We start from the raw sequence: 26,408 nt of genomic DNA, 5'->3' as shown, positions 1-26,408 counted from the left end.
GGCAGAGGCAGCTTACAACCAGTGCCAGAACCTGCAGTAAGTAAGAAGACCGGCAGAGGGCAGACTGCAGTTGGTGGGGCAGTACTGGGTTTGCCCTGGGGACCGGCCTCCCCATCCAACCCCTAGGGCCAGGGATACGCCTCCTTTCCAGCCCCGTCCCGCTTGGCTCTCTCTCATCTCGATCTTCTCCGCTTGGTCTTTAGGGGCTGACCTCCTTCCACCACAGGCTGGATCCCGGGAGACAGGCGGCGCTTGCAGGTTGGGGTGGGCCAAGCCGCTTTCCCAGTCTCCGGAATACTTAAAGCGGAGGGGCTCAGAACTTGACGCCGATCCCGGGTTTGGAGGGAGCGACTTCGGGGATCCAAGCCGGAGGCAGTGCAGCCGCGGATCGGGAGCCACCATGTCTTCGATGAAAGTCTGCATCATCGGATCCGGGAATTGGTGAGTGCGACGGACTCGAGGAGGATCACGGGGAGGGGGGCGCAGAGATCCTCCCCCAGCAAGCTCGGTTTGCATGCTTGCAGAAAAGGGGTCGCCTCTCATCGAAGTGCCTCTTCTCGAAGCGAGCGGGAGACAGCCAGCCCTGGAAAAACCGAGGGGGGGCAAGAAAGGGGGGGAAGTGTTAGCCCAGCCCCACCCTCACCCTCACCCTTCCCGTCTTACTCTGTATTCAGCTCCAGATTCATATCCGTCATAACTTCCACACCTGCGCAAAAAAGGAAAGCTGAGCTCCCCCCCCTTAGAAAATCGACTCTTCTTTGGATTGCCCCGATCATTCCAAGCTAGAGTCCCAGAGACACGGAGTCAAGATTGCTTAGGCTGGAATCCTATTCCTGTTTACCTGGGAGTAAGCCCCCGTCAGACCCAGTGGGGCTTACTGCTGAGTAGACTATGTGGTGTAGTGCATCTATTATATTATATGGGTTTTTTTCTCTCTCTAGAATGTCAATACCCTATGAAACAGGGACGGGGAACTTGTGGTCCTCTAAGTGTTGGGACTCCAGTCCCCATCAATCCCAGCCTACATGGCTGGTGTTCAGGGATGCTGGGAACTGTAGTTCAGCAGCATTTAGAGGGCCACTGCTTAGGCCGTCCCTGCTATAAGATAAGAGACATGTGCAGAACAACTCTACAGCTTGTTAATCCAAGGAGAAACGTTATGGAGTGCAATCCTAAACATGTGTCCTCAGAGACGAGGTCCACTGCTTTCCATGAGACATGTTTTGGATTGCAGCCTTCCAGCGCTTTGTAGGACTGAGGAGGCTCAGTGGCTTGTTTGTAGCATTCCCACCCCAAATCTGAATCATTCTTCATGTGTTTGCAATAGCATCTGCAGATGGTACTAGAACATTAGCAGGCAGGAGGCATAGCCTCAAAGGGAACTCATGTATATAAGTCTGTAAATGAAGAGCAAGGTGGTGATAAGAATATAGGAATCAAATTGATTATATAATTGGTAACAGAAAATGGAGAAGTTCCATAATTTTGGCAAAAACAAGACCAGGAGCAGACTGCAGTACAGATCATGAACTGGTTGTATTGAAAATCAGAGTAAAGCTAAAGAAGAAGAACAAAGCAATCATCATGCCAAAATACAATTTAAATAACATCCCAGAAGAATATAAAGATCAAATAAGGAACAGGTTTGAGGCTTTAAACTTAGTTGACAGAGAACCAGAAGAACTATGGAGTGAAGTCAGAGACATTATCAGGAAAGAATGCAAAAAGACAATACCTCTAAGTTAAAAAGAGAGAAAGACTTCAATGGATAACTGAAGAAACTCTTAAAATGGTTAAAGAGAGTGGAAAGCAAAAGCAAAAGGCAATAGAAACATGGTCAGAACCCTAAATGCAACAATACAGTGACTAGTACGTAGGGACAAAGAGAACTATTGCAATAGTTATTGTATGGAATTAGAAGAGGACAACAAAAAGGGAAGAACAAGAGCCCTATTCCAAAAGATTAGAGAAATGAAAGGGAAATTTAAACCACGACTAGAGATGTTGAATAATCAATAGGGGAACTGACTGAAGAACTCTATAAAAGAGATGACAGGATGCCAGATTCATTCACGGAGGAACCATATGACGAAGAACCAGAAATTTTAGAACGCAAGGTAAAAGCTGCTCTTAAAATACTTGGAAGAAACAAATCACCAGGAACAGATGGCATACCAATAGTGTTGCTACAAGCTACTGAGACTGAATCTGTCCAAATTTTGACAGAAATTTGTCAAGAAATATGGAAAACTAAACAATGGCCCACTGACTGGAAGCGTTCAATATGCATCCCAATTCCAAAGGGGATCCCAGTTGTTATGTGCCTTCAAGTCGATTATGACTTATGGCGACCCTATGAATCAGCGACCTCCAAGAGCATCTGTCATGAACCACCCTGTTCAGATCTTGTAAGTTCAGGTCTGTGGCTTCTTTATGGAATCAATCCATCTCTTCTTTGGCCTTCCTCTTTTTCTACTCCCTTCTGTTTTTCCCAGCATTATTGTCTTTTCTACTGAATCATGTCTTCTCATGATGTGTCCAAAGTATGATAACCTCAGTTTCATAATTTTAGCTTCTAGTGATAGTTCTGGTTTAATTTGTTCTAACACCAAATTATTTGCCTTGTTCGTAGTCCATGGTATGCGCAAAGCTCTCCTCCAGCACCACATTTGAAATGAGTTGATTTTTCTCTTATCCGCCTTTTTCACTGTCCAACTTTCCCATCCATCCATAGAGATCGGGAATACAATGGTCTGAATGATCCTGACTTTGGTGTTCAGTGATACATCTTTGCATTTGAGGAACTTTTCTAGTTCTCTCATAGCTGTCCTACCCAGTCTTAGCCTTCTTCTGATTTCTTGACTATTGTCTCCATTTTGGTTAATGACTGTGCCAAGGTATTGATAATCGTTGACAAGTTCAATGTCCTCATTGTCAACTTTAAAGTTACATAAAATTTCTGTTGTCATTACTTTAGTCTTTTTGACGTTCAGCTGTAGTCCTGCTTTTGTGCTTTCCTCTTTAACTTTCATCAGCTTTCATTTCAAATCATTACTGGTTTCTGCTAGTAGTATGGTATCGTCTGCATATCCTAAATTATTGATGTTTCTCCCTCCAGTTTTCACACCTCCTTCATCTTGGTCCAATCCCACTTTCCGTATGATATGTTCTGCGTACAGATTAAACAAATAGGGTGATAAAATACACCCGTCTCACACCCTTTCCAATTGGGAACCAATTGGTTTCTCCATATTCTGTCCTTACAGTAGCCTCTTGTCCCGATTATAGGTTGCGTATCAGGACAATCAGGTGCTGTGGCACCCCCATTTCTTTTAAAGCATTCCATAGTTTTTCATGATCTACACAGTCAAAGGCTTTGCTGTAGTCTGTAAAGCACAGGGTGATTTTCTTCTGAAATTCCTTGGTCCATTCCATTATCCAACGTATGTTTGCGATATGATCTCTGGTGCCTCTTCACTTTCTAAATCCAGCTTGGACGTCTGGCATTTCTCGCTCCATATATGGTAAGAGCCTTTGTTGTAGAATCTTGAGCATTACTTTACTTGCATTGGATATTAAGGCAATAGTTCAGTAATTACTGCATTCTCTGGGATCCCCTTTCTTTGGAAGTGGGATATATATTGAATGCTTCCAGTCTCTGTGCCATTGTTTAGTTTTCCATATTTCTTGACAAATTTTTGTCAAAATTTGGACAGATTCAGTCTCAGTAGCTTGTAGGAACTCTATTGGTATGCCATCTATTCCTGGTGATTTGTTTCTTCCAAGAATTTTAACAAAGGCTCTTACCACATATGGAGGGAGAAATGCCAGACGTCCAAGCTGGATGTAGAAAGGGAAGAGGCACCAGAGATCATATTGCAAACACATGTTGGATAATGGAACGGACCAAGGAATTTCAGAAGAAAATCACCCTGTGCTTTATAGATTACAGCAAAGCCTTTGATTGCATAGATCATGAAAAACTATGCAATGCTTTAAAAGAAACGGGGGTGCCACAGCATCTGATTGTCCTGATGCGCAACCTATACTCTGAACAAGAGGCTACTGTAAGGACAGAATATGGAGAAACCAATTGGTTCCCAATTGGAAAGGGTGTGAGACAGGGGTGTATTTTATCACTCTATTTGTTTAATCTGTACGCAGAACATATCATACGGAAAGCGGGATTGGACCAAGATTAAGGAGGTGTGAAAATTGGAGGGAGAAATATCAGTAATTTAAGATATGCAGACGATACCATACTACTAGCAGAAACCAGTAATGATTTGAAATGAATGCCGATGAAAGTTAAAGAAGAAAGCACAAAAGCAGGACTACAGCTGAACATCAAGAAGACTAAAGTAATGACAACAGAAGATTTATGTAACGCCAAAGTTGACAATGAAGACATTGAACTTGTCAAGGATTATCAATACCTTGGCACAGTCATTAACCAAAATGGAGACAATAGTCAAGAAATCAGAAGAAGGTTAGGACTGGTGAGGGCACCTATGAGAGAACTAGAAAAGGTCCTCAAATGCAAAGATGTATCACTAAACACCAAAGTCAGGATCATTCAGACCATGGTATTCCCGATCTCTATGTATGTATGCAAAAGTTGGACAGTGGAAAAAACGGGTAAGAGAAAGATCAACTCATTTGAAACGTGGTGTTGGAGGAGAGCTTTGCACATACCATGGATTGTGAAAAGACAAATAATTGGGTGTCACTAGAAGCTAAAATGATGAAACTGAGATTATCATACTTTGGACACATCATGAGAAGACATGATTAACCAGAAAAGACAATAATGCTGGGAAAAACAGAAGGGAGTAGAAAAAGAGGAAGGCCAAACAAGAGATGGATTGATTCCATAAAGAAGCCACAGACCTAAACTTACAAGTTCTGAACAGAGCGGTTCACAACAGATGCTCTTGGAGGTCACTGATTCATAGGGTCGCCATAAGTTGTAACTGACTTGAAGGCACATAACAATAATTTGTTCATTCTTCTCAACTCTTTTCTTACTGTAGCACCTTCATGTAGAGGTAAATGAGTTATTAAGACCAACCAAAACCATTAATAGGACCAACTGAAATAGTTTGGATCTTTTTTCTCAAAAAGAGTAACAGACACCCCTGCGTTTTTGGTAGCTATTTGCTTGCAGCATAGAATTGTTGGATTCTGTCTATAAAGCAGAATGTTTATCTGCAAGTGCTGGTCTTCAGAGAGAAAAAATGTTGTGGGCATCCTAACTCCTGGACTGACAAGCCTATACTTAACTACACTGATACTAATCAAACCATTTTTTTCTGTCTTCCCCACCCAGTCCCTTTCAAGTGCATTCTCTGTTACTATGCTCATATTTACATAGAGATTTAAGCTCCCTTTTTTTCATTCTGTTAAAGAGCAGTGCATTCAGACACAGGTCTTTGTTGTCTTAACATCCTGTTTGGGCACTCTCCTAGAAATCTGCACTAATGAAAGGTGCTTTGTTCTTTTTCCACAATAACAACCTTAAATATTAAAAAACCTGCATCTATACAAACTGCATTATGGCTGTACACCTTGGTGAACTCTTTCACCTTGGAGATATTGCATAATGTAAGCTTGAAAAAATTAGGGAGGGTTTGTGTATTTTATCTTTAAGTGTTCTGTCTTCATGCAATATTGTAATAGTGCTCAATGGGTAGTATGAAGCAAATTTACCATTGAAATACATGAGTAAAAAAGAGAAAGCAAAGACTGACAATGCAAGATAGGGCAAAACAGCCAGGTACAGCCCAAGATTCTTGCACAGATACAGAGATTACACCTCTTTTAATGAGCAAAAGGTGAGTGGGTGGGGAGGAAATGGAGCAAAAGAGTGACAGATTGCATAATACAGCATGGATGGACTGCACCAACTCCACAGTCAGGGTGCAAGGTGCAGCCTTCCAATGCCATACACATAACATTCTGATTTAATTGAATGTAATGGTGAAGATCTGGCTTGGTGTCAGCACCTGGGATAGTGGTTATTAATATGAGTGTTAGCCTCCTCCAGCAATGTAGTGGCAAATTCAGAAGTGCAGGGACCCTTCATGGTAGCCACACTCCCTCCCATCCTTTTTCCCCCCCCTGCTTGGTTGAGAATGAGATCCTTGTCAATGCCTTCTCCCATGACAAATACATTCCTAGGAGCCAATAAACATGAAAGGGCAGGGTGTTAGCTACTGAGAAGAGTCTTCTCAATGGCTGACACACCTCCTTTCACTCTGATTCAATTTAATTAGCAGGAAAGAACAAGGAAGTACATTAGAAGACTCTTCTCAGTGGCTAACACACTCTCCTTTCATGCTGATTGGCTCATAGGATGCTGGAGACATGGGGACCCTGCTGAGACCTTGCTCCCACAAAAGTAAGGGGTCTAAGCCCCCCTGAGATCCTGGACAACTACACCCCTGGCATCCTTGTCAGGATCCCACGTCAGACCACCACCTGTCAGGTCCCTCCAGTCAGGATCCTGGGTTTTATTTGTTCTCTCACCGGCTCTAGCACACATCTCGCAAGATCCCACTGCTAGGCAGCACCACCAGCCACTCCATTTCACAATATTGCCTTAGTCCCCTTCTGGCTTATTGTTACTTTGTGTCTGGGTGCACTTGCAGGCCACAACCCCCCTGTATCTTTGTGCCAATAAAGCATACAGCCCTGGGTTGCCCTGGAAACTTGACGATACACTATCTCTTCACCACTGCCACCATTTGATACAGTTTCTCCGCCTTGGTAAATACCCTGCCCACCCTTCTGGTCTGTGCAAGCCCCAGCCAAGGATCAGGCTTTTGGTAAATCAAGAAAATATTTATTTATAAACAGCAGGAAATAACAAGATTACTTATAGTATATTTAACAAGCGTATGGTTTCATATATTGTGTAACTCTTTTATGTTTCTAGTCACATATAATCTGCCTCAATACCAGCCTAATACAATCCAGCCCACAACCAACTCCAATCAACCCAAACTCCACAACCAACCCAAACTCCACAACCAACCGACCAACAACCACCTGTCATCCTCTCATTTATACCTTCAGCCACTCAAATGCTCAGTCAATCATCATCCAGCATTCTCCAGCATTCTCGCCTATGTAGTCTCCCCTCGCACTCAATCCACTTACCATGCATACTTTAATAAACCCGCACTTACCATATTTACAGTTATCAAAATACAGGGGCATCACAATCCTCCCTTCTGAAATAATTATTTTAATGGCCTAGCACTGTAAATGAGAAATACTAAGCTCCTATCTTCTATAAAAGCTGTGTGGTCTGTCTTCTCCTTCATTACCTGTGTGTGTGTTGTGCTCCAAAACAGTGGTTGTGAATAGCAGCATAAGGGGATTCAAAGGCCTGCTTCCTGTAGGGGTGCCTGACTGGTGGCAGTAGAGGGTCCTGCACTTTAGGGATGGGACCTAGAGGCATTGGGGATAAGGAAAACAATGGTGGCTGTCACAGCTGTCTTGTCGGAGACAGTGCTGGGCTGAGAGAATCCTGAGTAGCTGGAGCTGTGCTGTCTTCACAGCACCTGACCCATCTAGCCCCTTTGCTGCCCACCACCCATCTCCATCTGTCCCTTGGCAAGAGGGTACTTGTCAGGTTTGATAAAGTCTTCTATGTGCTGCTGGCAAGCTCCCCACTCCTCCAGGGCCATGAAACCTGGCACCAACCCTGGCAAACAGAGAAGACCTCTTATTTGCATTCAAACACAAAGCAATTGACAATTTAAGCCCCCCCCAAAAAAACAAACAAACAGCATAACAGATAACTAGAACAGTCAGCTTGAAAGATCAAATTTTTCGTGCTAGAAACATTGTATTCTTCTGGCTACTAAACTACCACCTTCCAAAAAAAAAGATAGGATCCCCTGGAAGAAATAAGAAAGAATTCTGCCTTTATTGTACAAATGCAAAATGGTTATGTTGAGTAACTTTTACAGAGGTTAGATGTTTGACCCTGTAACCACACAAAATGCTGATATGGCTGATGTGATTGGTTGCATACAAACTAAAGTTGAGCTTTTGTTTCTAAGTTGAGGCACAGACATTGATCTCCAAGCTTATCTGTTATGTTTGCAGTTAGAATTGCATTCCTTGAAATCACCAAAATAGATGTGAAAGTTCAGTGTTCAGCAATCCTTTCAAAAACGGAACTGAAACAAAAGCATACTGACACGAGGTTCTCAGTTGTTCTCAGAAATTTCACATTCAGAACTTCTGATCTTTGTCTTACCTAATTGTTTTCCGTTTGGAAACGTTGCTGCTGATTGGTTTTACTGTTGAATTATAGTTTTGCAGTTTGTCACTAGCAACTGTATAACAATTAGCTGACAAATAAAACTGACATTTTAAATTTAGCAATCACACTGATGTAAACTCACATATGAGAGATCAAGACTATACCCTCTTGTTCCAGATGTCAGTCTGGAATAACTACTGTCAATACAATCATAAATGTGGAGTCTAATCCCCACCTTATCCAAATGTTTACTATTCTCTAATCCGTGTGACTAACCCATGTACGAAGGTTTTGTTTGAAGTGTCTTAAGGGATAGTACATCTTTGTAAAGTGATGCTGCATGTTGACCATATAGTGTTCTGTATACCTTAATCTTTAATGTTATTGAATTGAGGGTTAATAGAAAAGCAGCTTTTGCATCTGATATTGTACTGAACAATACAGAAATTAAATGCACAGCTTTGCCATAGATCTTTAAGAAGTTGACCTCTGGAAAATAAATTAGATAAACATGTTGTTCAGATGGGAATGATGTCCTTGGCTATATTTGGATAACCTGACATTCTGTTCCAAGGTCGTGTAGTCTACAAAACAACACTTAATTTCACACTTAAAGAAACTTCTTTTCACAAATGATTGTGATACATTATTGACTTGCAACTAGATTAACATTTGTTTCAATAACTTGTTAATTACATGCAGGTCACCCTTTATTTCATGGAGAGATTTCTCACTATTGGATGTTTCCTAATTTTTCAATATGAGGTTTAACAAAGTATTAAAACCCAAATACATTATCTGCACACTTCAAAATGTGAGGTGGCAGACAGAAGTGTCTGTTGGCAGATTATGCACCTGTTCAAAAATAACTAATGAAACTCTTAGCTATTTTCAAATATTTAACCTACTTGAAAGCTTCTATGTAGAGTGCAGAAGAAAGTATACACCTAAGATCAAGCACACACATCATGATGTGAATGACTTCTATGGAAGCTGGTACATGCAATTTGCCTAACCGTCACAAATTTCCTCTTCCCAAAGTTGAGGAATCATAGGATCAAGCAAATAACACACACATTTGTATGGTCAAATATCCAGCTCATGTGCAATGTCTTTTTCATCATCCTCTGCTTAATGAATAATTATGAAGTTGATTTTATGGTGCTTTTGTATGCTGCTTTATTTGGTGTTTGTTCTGATTATATTTTGTGTTTTATGTGTTGTAAAGTTGCCCTGGAGGAAACTTTTTAGAGGAATGGATGTACATTTATAACCACCACCACCCCGGGTGATATTCAACATTAGCCGTACTTGGATGAGACTGACTGAAATAAACAGACAAGTAAATTTAAGTCAGTTGACATCAATGTGACTACTCCATGACTTAGTTGGATATCACACATAAATACATAGCAGATATTTTCCAAATAAGCTTGTGTAAGGAAATTCATAATCCCTACTGCCCAGTTGTCCTGGTGCCAATTACTGAAGATGGTCAGATGCACATAATGGAGAATTGTATTTTTAACATTTTGAAAGATCTGGGATGTGTTTGGTAAGTTAGCCTGAGGTCAAAAGTGTTGCAATAAAATCTTACAAACCTCAGAAATGTAAGTTAAAATATTAGGTAGCAGTGCAAAGAAACTGCTGTGGGTTTACCAATCCTGTCTAGCAACCCAAGCCCTTAAACCTTAACATCCAAATTTGTGAAGATCCTATAAACTTACCACCTGAGTAATACTAAAATGCAAATCCAATTGTATTCAGAAGCCATCTTTTTGCCTTTGCAGCCTTGCCTGTTAGTAATTACTCCTGAATTCCTGCATTGTTTACTTCCTGGATTTACTTTCAATTAATTTCCTTTCAGTTTTTGAGATGTTGTATCTCAATCAAGGACCAAATTGAATGTGACAGTATCAGACCCATCTCTTTAAATAAGGCTCTGCTTCAGTTACATATAAGGTATCTTGGGAGTCTACTTTAAAAAAAAAAAAGTGGGATGCCAAGCCCTCCCCATGATGTTACCTTTATGAAATCTACCCCTACCCCCCAAGGTGGGTCTCCTTCCAGATCTGAGTCTAGCTGGGAGAAAAATAACCCCAGGGAACAGACCATGGGTGGGAGAATTCTTTCTCACACACTCATACGCACACTGTGTCTTTAAGCTAGAGCCACCGTCTTATATGCGATTGGAGGAATGGTGGTGTGTGCCTTTTGAGGCTTGGCAATTTTAATACATGGAGGGCTGCTTCTAGCCTGTTTGTTCCCAGGCACAGATGGTGTGCCAGATCAGAAAGACCCATTTATGCAAGTAAAAATTGTTCAGGTGCCCTTCAAAGTACAAGCAAATTGGTGGCCCATTCCATGCCTGCTTGCTGCTTACTGGCATGTTGCACTAAGATTGTAAAATAGACACCGAACTTGGCATCTTCAGATGGAAAGGTAGTAGAGCTGAAATTCTTAGAGAAGAGCTGAAATTCTTGCTTCTATACAAGTATTCAAGGTGCATGAGCCATGCCTTCTTTTGCTTTGGCAGGGTATTTATCTAAACAAGCAAACAAATTACAAGCCAGCATCTCTATCCATTCATGTGCTATTGTGTGGCCTTATAGGAAACAAAAATAAGAATGGCCAGATAGGGCCATGCTATCTATTGATCTCTTTGCGACACAGATCATGGGTGGCCTGAGATAATTTTTAACCAGGTCATAATGGATGTAGCCAGTCCATTTTTTCTCCCAGAATCTGTTATTCTGAAATAAGTTACCTTTGAATATGAAGACTCTCATAATTAATAGGCGTCTATGGGCTGGAAAGACGGATCGTCTCTCTTTCAGGCCAGTGGCAAAGATGGCCTAGAGGCCTATTGTATGTTGCTATAAGGGAAAGGGTGTACCATCCAGGTTGTGATCTATAAAGCTATAATGCAAGTTAGCTTTTTGAGGCTATACCTTTCGAGAAAGCATCTGGCTCTAAGTTTGAAAGGATCTCCTTTCTTTAGCTGCTTTGCTGGGTTTCCTTGGCTGGTCCTTGTTTTTGTACAATTTGCTTAATTTAATAAGTTAGTAGCTTGTTTTGCATATTATGTCTTAATTGTGTATTTTTTAGTATGTATTTTGGATGTTATGGTTATTACCCGTGTGTTGTATTTGAGCACAGTGAATTGATTGTGCACTGGCCTCTTAAGGACAGCCCCGCCGCCTTCCTTCCTCTCTTCCCTTAGACTAGGACAGATATGGGGAACTTGCAGCCCTTCAGATGTTGGACTCCCAACTGTCATCAGCCTCAGCCAACATGGCCAATGGCAAGGAATGACGAGAACTGTAGTCCCGCAATGTCTGGTGGGCCAAAGGTTTCCCCATACTTGGGCCAGGAGAAACCCATCTGCAGACCTGGGTGAGGAACCCTGCTAGGGAGCTGTATATATAACTTGTGAGCCTGAATTCAAAAGTAAAGATTTAACAGATATCATGAGCTATCTTTCTGATTCATTAGAAGAATAAAAATATAATAATAAACATACAAACTGTTAAAGCTTTTTACCTTTTTATGACAGCAGCTGTTGGCACGCTGCTTAATGAGGCAGAGAGATCAAATTCTGATAAACTAGGCTTCTCTTAGCTGAGATTACCTTTGGCCTAGATATGCTTAATACAGGGTTCACTTGAATGGCACTGAATACCATTAATGTACTGCATCTGTGGGCCAGGGAAAACACAGTGCAACTTTACAGGCTCTTCAAAGATGAAACTCTCATGTTGCCCTGAGGAAGCCACTGAGGAATTAGAAGTCCTTTTTCTTTCTTTCTATTAACATGGAACAAGGAGCATAAGGGTTAGGAATTCTTCTTGTAGAGGTTATGTAAGGGTGTGATAACTCAAGTAAGGCTCAAACACTCTGTATATATAGAAGTATGGTGCCCTAACCTTTCCCCATAAGGAGGATTGGGATCAAAGTTCTCTTATCTTGTGTTTTTGAACAAATGGGCATCACTTATGTACACAGAGGCAACCTAGGAAATGGAAGGTCTGACCTTACCTACTGAACTGATAAGGTTAACATTGACAACCAATTCAATACTAATAGTACATACTGCTCTTTAAAGAGGAGACCATACTACCGCCTTGACTTAACTCTTAAGGTCTAAACATTATATGTGTTTGAATACATACGCTCAAACACAGAAGGATGGCTTTTGTTGTTATGTGCCTTCAAGTCGACTATGACTTATGGTGACCCTATGAATCAGCGACCTCCAATGGCATCTGTCGTGAACTATCCTGTTCAGATCTTGTAAGTTCAGGTCTGTAGTTTCCTTTATGGAATCAATCCATCTCTTGTTTGATCTTCCTCTTTTTCTACTCCCTTCTGTTTTTCCCAGCATTATTGTCTTTTCTGGCGAATCATGTCTTCTCATGATGTGTCCAAAGTATGATAACCTCAGTTTCATCATTCTAGTTTCTAGTGATAGTTCTGGTTTAGTTTGTTCTAACACCCAATTATTTGTCTTTTTCGCTGTCCATGGTATGCGCAAAGCTCTCCTCCAACACCACGTTTCAAATGAGTTGGTCTTTCTCTTATCCGCTTTTTTCACTGTCCAACTTTCACATCCATATACAGATCGGGAATACAATGGTCTGAATGATCCTCCCTTTAGTGTTCAGTGATACATCTTTGCATTTGAGGAACTTTTCTAGTTCTCTCACAGCTGTCCTACCCAGTCTTAGCCTTCTTCTGATTTCTTGACTATTGTCTCCATTTTGGTTAATGACTGTGCCGAGGTATTGATAATCGTTGACAAGTTCAATGTCCTCATTGTCAACTTTAAAGTTACATAAAACTTCTGTTGTCATTACTTTAGTCTTTTTGACGTTCAGCTGTAGTCCTGCTTTTGTGCTTTCCTCTTTAACTTTCATCAGCATTCATTTCAAATCATTACTGGTTTCTGCTAGTAGTATGGTATCGTCTGCATATCCTAAATTATTGATGTTTCTCCCTCCAGTTTTCACACCTCTTTCATCTTGGTCCAATCCCGCTTTCTGTATGATATGTTCTGCGTACAGATTAAACAAACAGGGTGATAAAATACACCCGTCTCACACCCTTTCTTTTTTTTCATTAATTTTTTTATTCAAAGTTTCAAAAAACAAAACAAAACAAAACAAAAACAAATTAATAACTAATACAATAAAATAAAATGTTGACTTCCGATTTGTCGCAGATCAGTTATAGGTCTATAATATATAACAAACCTGTCTCTTAATATATTACAAAATCACTTTCCTCCAGTAGTTATCTTAATTAATCATCAAATCTCATTAACATCACTTCATTCTTTCCGCAAAAAGTCAAAGAGAGGTTTCCAGTCCTTGAGAAATATATCCATCGATTTTTCTCCAAATAAACATGTTGATTAATCCATCTCATCAAGTCTGCTAGGTCCAGTAATTTCAATAGCCATTCTTCCATTATCAGTGTTAATTCCATCTTCCATCCTTGCATCCATAATAATCTTGCTGTCATAGTCATATAATAAGAGTCTGATGGGAATTTCCTTCCTCACAAATATTTCCTTGCCATCAATTCTGAATGTGTTACTGAAATGTTGTTGTAAAGTCATATCTCTGTTCCTCTTTTTTACGAAATGCACTAGCACATCTCTTGAGAGTTTTTCCATTGTCACATATCTGTAATTAATTCTATAAATTTTCTCTATTTCAAGCTCCATCACATAATTCCAGTCCAGAAATTTTTTTGAAACATTGATAGCTTTATCTCTGATATCTTCATCAATTTCTTCAGGGACAACACTGAATTCCAAACAGTAATCTTTATCTCTAAGGTCCATAAACTCCAAATCTTTTTCCAGTTCCACATTTGATATATCTGTTCCAATCTCCAGGACTTGCATCTTCCCTTTAATTTTTCTTTCTTCTTCTATTGCTTGTCTAGTTATATGTTTGATCTCATCAACCTCCTCTCTCATAAAATCCCCTATTTCTTTCAGCTCCTGCTTCATTTTGCCAAATTCAATTTTCATCTCTTGTTTGCCATGTCTAAGTTCTTGTTTCGTTATCTCAATCTCATCCATTATTTTCTGAAACATATTTACTTCCAGGGTCTCAGCCACTTTCTTAATTGTCATTTTTAAAACCAAGAAAAAAACAAACCCTTCTATTTCCAATATAGCACTATTCCCAAGCAAAGAGCAATTTATTTCTTTTTCCAGCAACAAAGGAGTTAATATTCCAAACCTGATGACATCATAATGTAGACAGCACAAACTGCCTTATCTCTTATGTGTCCAAGAATGCAAAACAAATTTAGTTCACAGCATCCAAATAGTTAGTGGCATAAAGAACAAGCAGATTCGTCAAAATGAAGTACACCAGAAAAATAGTCCCAGACATATAATACTCAAAAGTTCATATAAATCAAAAATTTTCTCCTCAGATTAGATATCTCTCATCTGTTTGTATCTTTATAATTCTCAATTCCAGGCCAGCTTTTTGCAGTAAAAACAAAGATAAGCTATTTCGATTTCCTTCCGCCTTAATTCCGTGTATAAAAGAGAAAAGTTATAACTCACCCAGGGATTCTTTACTGCTGATTCTTTTAACAAATCTCTTTTACTGCAACAATTTAAGCCAAATGATAAGGATAGAAAGAAGAATGCTTGCCTGTTAAAATCTGTTTTTCTTTGAAGAAAAGAAAAACGTCTCACTTAATCAGTTTGAGCTTGCTTGAAATTCCTTGGCTCCGTCCGACGTTGCTGTCTGGTCCTTCGTTCATAGGCAATCCTAATGAATTCAAGTCCCCCAACAAACACAATGAAGCTTGTGGATGATCTCTTCGTTTCTCCCTTGCCTGGGAGAAAGTTTTTACCAGTCAAAAAAAACCTTTTGACTGGTTTTAAAACTGAAAAAGCTTCCTCTGAGACGCGAGCTCGTCTCAGAGGCAGGCACAAGCGAAGCAATCCTTCCTGGAAGTCCATCCCGTCTCACACCCTTTCTGATGGGGAACCAATTGGTTTCTCCATATTCTGTCCTTACAGTAGCCTCTTGTTCAGAGTATAGGTTGCGCATCAGGACAATCAGATGCTGTTGCATCCCGATGTCTTTTAAAGCATTCCATAGTTTTTCATGATCTACACAGTCAAAAGCTTTGCTGTCATCTATAAAGCACAGGGTGCAACTTCAAATTTTGTACAGGTATTTAAATTGCCAATTTTCTTGGCAAAACACATGGAATTCTGATGCAGGATGCATATACTGTATGCTGTACTCTAGTAGTACAAATAAATGTTGGCAGCCCTTTGTGACATTATGATAGCTGATAGGAGGTAAATTTTAATAAGGTCTGTTAAATTGAAATAACTGCGAGTTATGCTTGTGTTCCAACTATTGTGATATAGTACTTGTACAACAAGACACTGGTCAATTAACCCTATCTTAAATTATTTGTTTTTTTTTTTAAAAGGGGATCTGCCATTGCAAAAATCATTGGCCAAAATATCCAGAAATCCCTGAAATTTGACCCCATTGTAAAGATATGGGTATTTGAAGAGGTAATCAATGGACAAAAACTCACAGAGATAATTAACCAAGATCATGAAAATGTGAAGTACCTTCCAGGGCATAAACTACCTCCAAATGTGGTAAGTTCAGTATAACACTTTAATTGCAGTTTCAAGTTTTAAAGGTCTTGCACCTGGGCCATAATGGAATTTAATTAAAATTAACATAGGCTGCTTCCACATTGGGAATTTAGTGTGCAATAGCCACACTTTGTTCACTCACTTTTTTCATCTGCATGATATCATTAACAAAACATCCTGATCCCATGATTTCCTTTATTGGCTTCCTTCCCCATTCCAAAGCTTAGAAAATCTGCCTTTTTAAAAACACAGCAGAACAGCAGTGCAGTTTTACCAGGTGCAGACAGAGAAAGGAATTGTACTCAAAATACATCGGAATACATTTAGAAAGAACATAGGTACACAGACAAATTAGTATGAGCAGTGCATTATCTAAATTATCTTTCTGCAATAGTTAATGATTTCTGATTTCAATGTTTTATGTGGCTTCATCATGTATTCATATATGCTGCAAATTGCTTTGATTTTTTCTATGAATAGCTGTGTACAAATATGTTTATAAATAAAAATAAACAAATGAGAGAAGAAATCCTGGCAGTTATAGAAGCAAAGAAGAAACCTTGCGAGTTTTGAAATTTGTAAGGTGTAGATGCATTGTCTATCTCTGATCTGAATCAGTACATTCCAGAATATCCTGAGCAGGGTAGGGTGTCTCAAATTCTAGAGCACACAACAAAGGCAGGAGGCTGATCTCCCACCTACCCACCTCCAACGGTTGCCAGGCTTGAGGCTATCCTGTGCACACTTATTTGAGAGCAAGCCTCACTGGACACAACAGAACTTACTTCTGAGCAAACATGAATAGAATTGGGCTGTTAAAGAGAATACAGCTAAGATACTTCAAGGTGTTCTCAGATGCAAGGCTTACATTTTGTTTACTTAAACACATGTCTGTAATACAAATGTAAAGTTATATGGGTTTTTTAAAAAAAGCTCATGGGGGCCTATGTAGTCTAACATGCTTTTTGTTGTGCAAATTAGTGGATCAATATAGAGTGTAAATTCATAATGTATTGACGTCAGTGCATGTTTTGTTCAGGACAGCTTTACTTAAGACTGATGCAAAAAATACTCATGTTGTGTATTCCTGCACACATACACTTGGGAACCCACACTGGGGTAGACAAATATACATGGAATGTTCAGTATGTGTATATGTGTTCATGTCGACACCATTCACTCTTGTTGCCATGAGAAACATTTGTGTAGAGCTGCCCTTGTTCAATTTTCAATAACATAAATTTAGTATGTTTTTTTTGTCTCAGGTTGCTGTAGCAGACCCAGCAGAAACAGTAAATGGGGCAGATATTATAATATTTGTTATACCTCATCAGTTCATTCCTAAAACCTGTCAGCAGATTGCTGGCCATATAAAAGGAGGAGCCATTGGAATTTCACTCATCAAGGTAATTTGTTATCTTTTTCCAAGGCACAGCACTGGTTAGGGAGAAAGTCAAACGGTCAAATGTCCAGGGTCATGACTGCATTATAGGAATGTAAACTTGTTTACTGGCCCTGCTTCTGTGCCCTTAACTTGCAATCTCAAGCTCGTGCATACATATTTAGCAGCTACTCCATTTAGTTAACTCCATGACAAGAAAAGCATCACCTGCTAAATATCTGTGTATCAGTCTGCCAAAGGCATATCTGTAGCATAACCCAAATATCTGTGACCTGCCCCTTCATTAAAATTGATGGAAGTGGGTCTCTTGGTGGTCTCTACATTCATGAGGTGTATAGCGCAGGGGCTCAAAGAAGAGCCTTTCCAGGGGTGGCTCTGCATCCACAGAATGACCTCCCCAACTTTATATTCTTTTAAGGTGCCAGTTTTTTTCTCAGGCTGTTAGGGGCTGATGGACCAAGTAATTTTTATGATGCTTTTAAATTAAGTTACTTGTGTAAATTGAGATTTTAAAAAATGTTTTTGCTTATTTCTATCTATTTATACGAATGGTGGTATAACAACTCTCTAAATAGGAGCAGAACCATTTTAGAAGTTGGCAGCCCTAACTTCATAATGCAATGTCTAATATGGAATTTGGTGCCATAAACATCCAGAGATTTTCAACATCCACTTGTTTTAAAACAGCCAGTTTCCTTTTTTTTTCTTTTGGTGGAAAAAAACTTTGAAGTGTGGAAATGGTATCCGATTCTGCAATGTGAATCCTATCACATCTACACCATAGCTTTTAAGCACTATTATGCCACTTTAACAGTCATGGCTTTTCCCAATTCCCTACAATTCCTAGCACTTTTAACTAACTATAGTTCTCAGAATTCTTTGTGGGAAAGCCATGACTGTTAAAGTGGTGTAAGAGTGTTTTAAATGTATGGGATGGATGTGACCTACAGGCTAAACTTTTCCATGTCATCCCTTGAGGTTTTTTGTGTGTCCTCCGTAAGTGTAGCCACACTTTGGTTTTACACAGACAACATACTTACCTCTGTAGGCTATGTTGAATGGTGGAATGTTAATGGCTGCATGCACTGGGCACATTGCATTGTCAAGATAAACTGGTACTGTGGCTTCCAGGCCTATACTTCCATCAGTCTGATAATTTCCTGTGAGTTCCTATTACCCTGTTGTACAAACAGCTCCTGTGTATTTCTCCTCTGACTTGATTTCATAAATTACAACAGGATCAGACAGATATTTCATCTATTTAAGTGCAAGAAACATTGTTGCTAAAATCTTAATTTTGTTCACTGTCTTTCTGTTAAGTAGGGTATAGATGAAGGCCCTAAAGGACTGAAACTCATATCTGATATCATTCGAGAGAAACTGAAGATAGAAGTCAGTGTGCTCATGGGAGCCAACATTGCTAATGAAGTGGCAGATGAAATGTTCTGTGAAACAACCATTGGTAATTATATGAGCAAGACTAATGGCAACAGATTTACAAACTGGTGATCAGTCCACGTATTCAGAATAGATGCAGACAGTCCCCCCCCATTATGTGGTAATTCATAACGTATCTGTGGATCTCCATCTTCAATGAGACTCCAAAAAATCTTGCTATCTCTTATTTACTATTACAGCCTTCAGCACATAATTTCATTTATTTACATCCCACCTTTCCTCCAAGGAGCTCAAGACAGCATACATGTTCCCTCCCCCCCCCATTTTATCCTCACAGCAGCCCTGTAAGGGTGAGAGGTAGTGAGTGGTCAGAAGTCACCCAGTGAGCTTTATGGATGAGTAGGAATTTGAACCTGTGTCTCCCCAGTCCTAGTCCAGCCATTACACCCCAGTGACTTTCATTATGGGTGTACCTGGCCCAGACTTTCTGCATTGCCAATCTTTGTGGTATTTGAATACAAGCACTCTGTGTGTTTAATAACACAGCCAGTGAAGCATATTTACAAATCATCATTAAGAATCCCTCCCTATATAAAGCTTACCGAGATTGCACACATCCAGAGGTGAGGCATCAAAGTGGCTGAAATTAGAAGTGATACATTTGCTCAAGTCCAAATTATGTGACATACAACCAAGTGTAACTTTTCCCTGATCATTTTTCTTAAAAAAAAGTGGTGTTGGAAGGAATGCTGTAATCCAAAGTGGAGGAAAGGCAGGGGGGAGGGCCTCTTTCCTCTTTTTTTTCCACATGGGTACTAACATTTTGTCCCCTTCAGGAGAAGATAAACTGGGAGAGGGAATTTTGAGTGCTCAAAGGGTAAAGGAACTTCCACTGTGTTCTCCTACTTAACCTTGTAGCCTCCTGGGACTGCTTTTAACTGAGGGTGGGGGGAAGAATACACTGGACTGCATGTCCCATTTAGTTGGGACTATGTCACTCATAGCTTTGGCCAAGTTGGTTCTATTTATCTAAACTATCTCAAAGATCCTCCCAAATTACCTACCAGTACCGTATTTTTTGAAAAAACTAATGATTCTAAAACTATAAAAACTAAAGACCAACTCAGCTGAAAAAAGAAACCATAAACAGGACTGTATTCTGCTTGTATTTATTATAAAGATCCTTTGAAATGGCCGTGTTTTAGATGTTTGCCCAAGATGGACTGGGCAAGTGGGTTGGGGAATTGTATACAGCAGCCTAGTTGGACTGGGGCAGCTATTCTGAACACAGCCCCAAAAGAAGGCAAGAGAAGTCTATGAACCAAATGCTGTAATATCTACCTTGTAACTTTAATTCCACATATTTTCTAAAGTAAAGTTATGGGGTCATACTCCCTCTGAAAGAGCAGGTGCATAGTCTGGTGGTGCTCCTCTATTCATCTTTGTTGCTAGAGGCCCCGGTGATATCAGTAGCTAGAAGTGCCTTTTACCAGCTTTGGCAGGTGATACAGCTGCAGTCGCTTCTGGACCAGGATAGCCTGACCACTGTTGTCCATGCACTGGTAATCTCCAGACTGGATTACTGCAATGTGCTCCATGTGGGGCTACCCTTGAGGTTGATCCGGAAGCTGCAGTTGGTGCAAAATGCGGTGGTGAGACTGCTCACTGGACCAGGCTATCGCCAACATGTCACCCCACTGCTGAAAGAATTGCACTGGCTACCTATTAGTTTTGGTCTACAAAGCCCTATACAGCTTGGGACCAGGATACCTGAAAGATCATCTTGTCCCTTATCTACCCAGTCGATCACTGCGCTCTGCAGGTGAGGGCCTCCTACAGAGACCATTTTATCATGAGGTCTGTTCTGCACAACACAGGAAGTGGACCTTTAGTGTAGCGGCACCTACCCTTTGGAATTTCCTCCTCTTAGACAGGCACCATCTCTGTTATCTTTTTGGCACCTACTGAACAGTTTCCTCTTTCAACAAGCCTTTTAAAAGTTGAGACTTGTCCCAGTCTGCGTCTGTGTTGGAATTGCTTTTTAATATGTTTTTAAACCTTTTCTTTTTAAAAAAATGTTTTTAAAGATGTTTTGTTTTAATATATTTTAAAGTCTGTTTTTATGATGTTTTAAAGTGTTTTTAGTGCTTTTGTTTGCCGCCCTGGGCTCCTACTGGGAGGAAGGGCGGGATATAAATCAAATAATAAATGAATAATAAGTATTTGTGAAAGCCCATTGCCAGTATTTTGGCTTCTATAATGATATTGGAACTGTGACAAACTTATAATTCCTAATTTCATATTGCCAAGTCCCGAAGATGTAAGATTGGATCTCATCCTCACTAGATCCTTCATCACTATAAATTCTGTTGAATGCATGCCTTCATGTACATGTCATATAGGAAGGTTTACACACTTGTATTTTTCCCAAGAAAGACATGCTGTCCTGTGACCAGTTTTGGCAATTTTGCTGAATGCACACATTTGCTATGAAACTGATGTACATGTAACCGTTTCAGTATAACAACATTTGATTATGTCTGACAAATAGGCAAATACATCTGTGTATAAAAAATCATACTGGAAGCAGCCCGAACCAAATACTGTCCTTTGGTTGTGACCTGAATCCTAATCAACTGTGCTTGTTTCCATAGGTTGCAAAAATCCTGAAAGTGGGAAGATCTTTAAGGAATTACTGCAAACCCCAAATTTCAGAATTACTGTGGTGGAGGATTGTGACACCGTGGAGCTCTGTGGAGCCTTAAAAGTTAGTAATTCTGAATCAAATATTGCTAAGCCAGTTGCAGTTTTGCAATCTGTGTGGCCAGCTTAGTTTTCAAAAACTTGCATAGAATATTTTCACATCCATTTGCTGACTTGACTTCATAAATTTGTAAAATGGGAGAATTATAGTTACATTCCAAATGTTTATGCTAATTAAAAATGGCCTTGCATCAGTTATAGATAATAACTTTATTGTTCATGGAGGCCATTTAAATGGCTACTGCTAATAATTTTTCACCATTGTACAGTACTCCTTTTGGAATATTATTTTCACATGACTTTTCCTGGCTTTGATATAAGGCAGTGGAAAAATGTGTTCTGTGATTAAAACAAAGAACTTGTTAGCCTTAACTTGCACTGGACACCTTTTTAGACCACTCTCTAGGTGCTTGGTAAATTCAGGATTGGAGTCACTAAGGCTGGTGGTACATGGTAGATGGTAGTATTTAGACAGAGTTGAAGGTTGAACGCTATGCACATACTTGTGTTCTACTATAATCTCTTTTAGGTTTCTAATAGAAGAGAGAAACAAAATGCACACCACATCATAGCCAATTACGGCTCTACCATGTTTTGGATGTTGCTTTATACCAGGTCAGACTATTTGTCAATCAGCCCAGTCTACTGTAACTAGTAGAGGCCTTTCACATTGTTTGCTACCTGATGCTTGTAACTGGAGATGCAAGGGATTGAATCTGGAACCTTCTGCCTGAAAACCATATGCTCTACCACACAGCTGTCATAGATCCTCTCCCACCACTCATTTAAAAACAAGTCTGCCTCCAGCCTAGGGTTCAGTGCAAAAAGAAATCTCACCAGCTGTTTTGATCCTATGGAAACTCCTCATCAGCTGCTTTGATCCTGTGGAAAAATGAAAAGTGTGACTACCAAGATATACTTAGCAGTTTTTTCTGCAACTGCAGCAGCACTTCTTGTAATGACTACACTTGGAGACATCTCTTGCCGAGTGTCACTGAACAAACCACTGAATCACATCACATGTAACTGATTGCATGTCTCTCTGCAACTGTGCACTTGGGGGCATTTAGGAGCAATTGAATGGAGAAATGCAGCTGTTAACTAAGTGAGATGCCTTTGTCTCATGTGGTGTTTCTTCTCTCTCATTTCCCCCCCTCCCCCATCCCAACTGGACTTAGAATATCGTGGCAGTAGGGGCCGGTTTTTGTGATGGGTTGGGCCAAGGTGACAATACCAAGGCAGCTGTGATTCGTCTGGGCCTAATGGAAATGGTTGCCTTTGCTAAACTCTTCTGCAAAGGCACTGTATCAATAAATACATTTCTGGAAAGTTGTGGTGTTGCCGATCTGATTACCACTTGCTACGGGGGACGCAACAGGAAGGTGGCTGAAGCTTTTGCACTTACCGGAAAAGTAAGACTTTACTTTCAAGACTAATTGCTGTATTGGTTATATGTTCTTGTAATCAGCCCTTTTCCAAAAGCTCTCTGCATGTACTTATGATGGAGGACCATAGCTAATTTGTATATTAGGGAATATGAGATCATTGGTGGTGATTTACAGCCCTTGGCAATAGCCAGGGATGGTGCAGTCACTCCAGTGTGATGTTGAGATTGATAAAATTATGCATGATGTGGAGAAAGGGGATAGAAGACATGTTTTTCCTTCCCTCATAATATTAAAACCAGGCATTATCCAGTGAAGCTGAATGTGGGAGATTCAAGAAACACAAAAGGCAGTAGTTTTTAAAAACAGTTAAACTATGACATTCACTCCCACAAGATGTGATGATGCCCATCAATTTAGAGACTTTAAAAGATTAGACAAATTAATGAAGGATATCAATTGCTACTAGTTATGATGGCTTTATACTATCTCCAGGATCAGAGGCACCGTGCATCAGAATGCCAGTCGCTGGGGATCATGAGAGCTGTTCTGATGTCCTGCTTGTGGACTTCTGAGAAACAGAATGCTGGACTAGATCAATGTTTAGTCTGATCCACTAGGACTTGTCTTATGTTCTCCGGGCAGAGCTGCGCATTATGAGAGAAAGGGGCCTTTCCCCCTTCCCCAAATCCCCTTCCCAATAAAAATATTCCTTCCGCTGGGCTCTGAGACTGGAAAAAGCTGGCTGCAGGAGAAACAAGTGTTTATTTGGAAGTGAGAGGAGACCTGCAAGGACAACTGGCAAATCCCTTCTTCTGTCCCAGTATTTACATTAACCTGTAAATGTGCATTTGCTGGTATATGTGCTTCTGCTGTTTTGGAGAAGACCCATGTTCAAAGCACCATTCAGAGTACAGTTAAAATTTGTGCTTGGTCATGAAGTAGACTAGGAAGCCTGGGACAAGTCACTCTCTGTCTACCCTCCTACACAGGATTCGTGTAAGGATCATGAAGAACTGCAAAGCATTGTGTGTGTGTGTGTGTGTGTGTGTGTTATAAAGTACTCCATAAGAAACTTCAGCTTCTTCTGCTTGCTAGGTCTTCCTTTGTCTATTCTTTTTAGCTACAACATTTAAACTGTAATCCTGTACCCACTTAGCTGGGTTTCTGAGTATTTATTTGTGTTATTTATTAATTTATATCCCGCCCTTCCTCCCAGCAGGAGTAGTCATGCATGAGAATGCATCTAGAATTTTATGCTAACCACATAATCTTTCAGGTTTAGTTATTGTTTATAAAGTAAGAGTTGCCTTTCTAGACCAAATCTGTAGTCTTTAACATTTTCAGACTTGGAACCCATAACCCAAGCATGCATTTTGGAACCCACATCTTAATTTTTGCTTTGCCATATAATTTGCATGGTGGTAGGGCTATTGGTGCAACTGACCTTAGGCCCCGATGCACCAGTTGAAGACCCATGGATTAAAAAGGAAAACTAACTTCACTGAGAGTAAATGCATCACTAGGAAGAGCCACTTTAACAGAATGGAGGGAATGGGGGCTGACTTTAATGCAGCATAGGGAGACTTCATTTTTTCCTTCTCTATCATGGTACCAATGAAAAAATGAAACAAAACATGAAATTGCCTCTTCAAGTCCCAGGGAAAAAAGCTCCCATGAAATACCCCAATGCTTTTTGTTACAGCAGGGCCCCGCTTTTTGGCGTTCCGCTAATAAAGCGCCAGCAGGGCCATCACCTGGAGCAGGGCTATCACCTGGAGCAGGGGTTGGAGTTCCCCGTGCTCCAGCTGATCTTGCTGGAGGAGGGGAAGATCAGCTGCAGCAGCTATAGCTGATCTCCTCCTTGGGGGTGATCAGACCCCCCCCACGCTACAGCTGATCCCGCCGGAGAAGATCAGCTGTAGTGCGCTACAGCTGATCTTCTCCGGCAGGATCAGCGGGTTAGGTTCCAGACCCCCACGCTATAGCTGATCTTCTCCTCTGGCGCGATTAGTGGGTTAGGTTCCAGACCCCCGCGCTACAGCTGATCCGCTTTTTGGCGGGGATCTGGAACCTAACATGCCGTATGAGTGGGGCCCTACTGTATTTAAAAAAGGGGGTGAGCTTTCTAATTATGTGTTTAGCACTGCATGTATTTATTTATTTGTTTAATTTATATTCCCCTTCTTCCTCTCAGAAGAAGCCCAGTTTGGCTGTAAATCATATAAATGGAAGAATCATGCCCACATTTAAAAACACATGAACATTTTGTTTTTAGTAACCTTAGGCATTACTTAGTCTGTTCAGAAATCTCATTCAACTTATCTCCATTCTTTTCGACAGAGCATGTAAGGGAGGTTGAGTTCTGGCTTTAGCAATTTCATATTTGTCAGTTAGGTTGAAATGGAGTTTAGTAATGCCATTTACTTTAAACCTAAAACAAATTATGCATGCTTTTTTTAAAAAATTCAAGACGATTGAACAGCTTGAAAAAGAAATGCTGAATGGACAAAAACTACAAGGGCCTCAAACGTCAGCTGAAGTCTACAAAATCCTGAAGCAAAAGAAAATGGTTGACAAGTAAGTAGTTTGACTTTCTAGATACTAAATACAGTGTCTGAGCAGTCACAGATTCTCTGTAGTTTACTGGCTTCTTCACCCATGGAAAAATTCTGAGTTTCTACAGCAAGTCATCACCACAGCATGATGCATTTATAATTGATCAATCATACTGTGAAATATTTTTGAAGTGGTAACCTGGAACTATTCCACTATATTGTGTTTGTTGCTGAGGGTCAAAGTATACATCCTGCCCTTTTTTGAGTACAGCACTTAAGACTGCAGATGTGGGGAATCATAGGTTGAAATGTTTGCCCATATAAAAAAATCTAACTACCCTGCCTGTGAAAAGTCACTGCATGAGGGAGAAATGCGTCTTTTCCACTGTGCCAAGTTGCTATCTACAGAAAGCTTCTGAGTGAAAGAAATATTCAAATATGTAAAATATCTCACCTATAGTCTAAAGTGGTATACTCCAAAAAGGCTGTATAATGTCTAAATGTTTAGTTTGACTTTCATTTGCACATAACGAAACATCACTATACAGTGGGTAAAACAGATTGCCGGAATCTACCTTCTGAAATGGATAACAGAACATCATACATGAACTGTGTTCTGAAAAGCCAGCTAAAAATTAACTTGATGATATTTTTAACACAAGGACATATTTCAATTGGCTGTAGGTATTTTAACTGAAAGTTTATTCTAGCAATTGCATTTCTTCTAGGTTTCCATTATTTGTAAATGTCTACCTGATCTGCTATGAAGGAAAGTCTGTCAAAGATTTCATCACTTGTTTGCAGAATCATCCAGAACACATGTAAGATGGTGTTGTGACTCTCCAATTAAGTATCCCTCTGCACAATGATCCTGTCAATTCAATCATGATGAATAAAAGCAAGCAAAACGAGATAATTTGTACCCAATGTTCACTGCCTAGCACCTTTACAGAAAAATAAAACTCTT

General features: G+C 40.1%; 1 protein-coding gene across 1 annotated transcript; it reads left to right on the top strand.

Annotated features, from left to right (window-relative positions):
* On the top strand, nt 1-26,408 carry LOC133376597 (glycerol-3-phosphate dehydrogenase 1-like protein). The gene is made up of 9 exons (XM_061609020.1): nt 1-36; nt 204-441; nt 15,758-15,935; nt 17,201-17,341; nt 18,661-18,799; nt 21,390-21,502; nt 22,677-22,910; nt 25,357-25,463; nt 26,170-26,408. Exons 2-9 carry the CDS (start codon nt 401-403, stop codon nt 26,264-26,266), a joined length of 1,050 nt encoding a protein of 349 aa, XP_061465004.1. The 5' UTR covers nt 1-36; nt 204-400; the 3' UTR covers nt 26,267-26,408.

This window comes from Rhineura floridana, chromosome 2 (genome assembly GCF_030035675.1).
Source record: "Rhineura floridana isolate rRhiFlo1 chromosome 2, rRhiFlo1.hap2, whole genome shotgun sequence".
NCBI classification, from domain to species: Eukaryota; Metazoa; Chordata; class Lepidosauria; order Squamata; family Rhineuridae; genus Rhineura; species Rhineura floridana.
Note: the sequence above shows the minus strand (reverse complement) of the source record. Positions and strands in the feature narration are given on the sequence as shown.

Excerpts from the sequence above, each read along its gene's own strand:
- LOC133376597 (XM_061609020.1), top strand. The coding sequence starts at position 401 with ATGTCTTCGATGAAAGTCTGCATCATCGGATCCGGGAATTG. Across the intron at positions 17,342-18,660 it reads TTGGAATTTCACTCATCAAG|GGTATAGATGAAGGCCCTAA; the intron begins GTAATTTGTTAT and ends TCTGTTAAGTAG. Across the intron at positions 21,503-22,676 it reads AGCTCTGTGGAGCCTTAAAA|AATATCGTGGCAGTAGGGGC; the intron begins GTTAGTAATTCT and ends AACTGGACTTAG.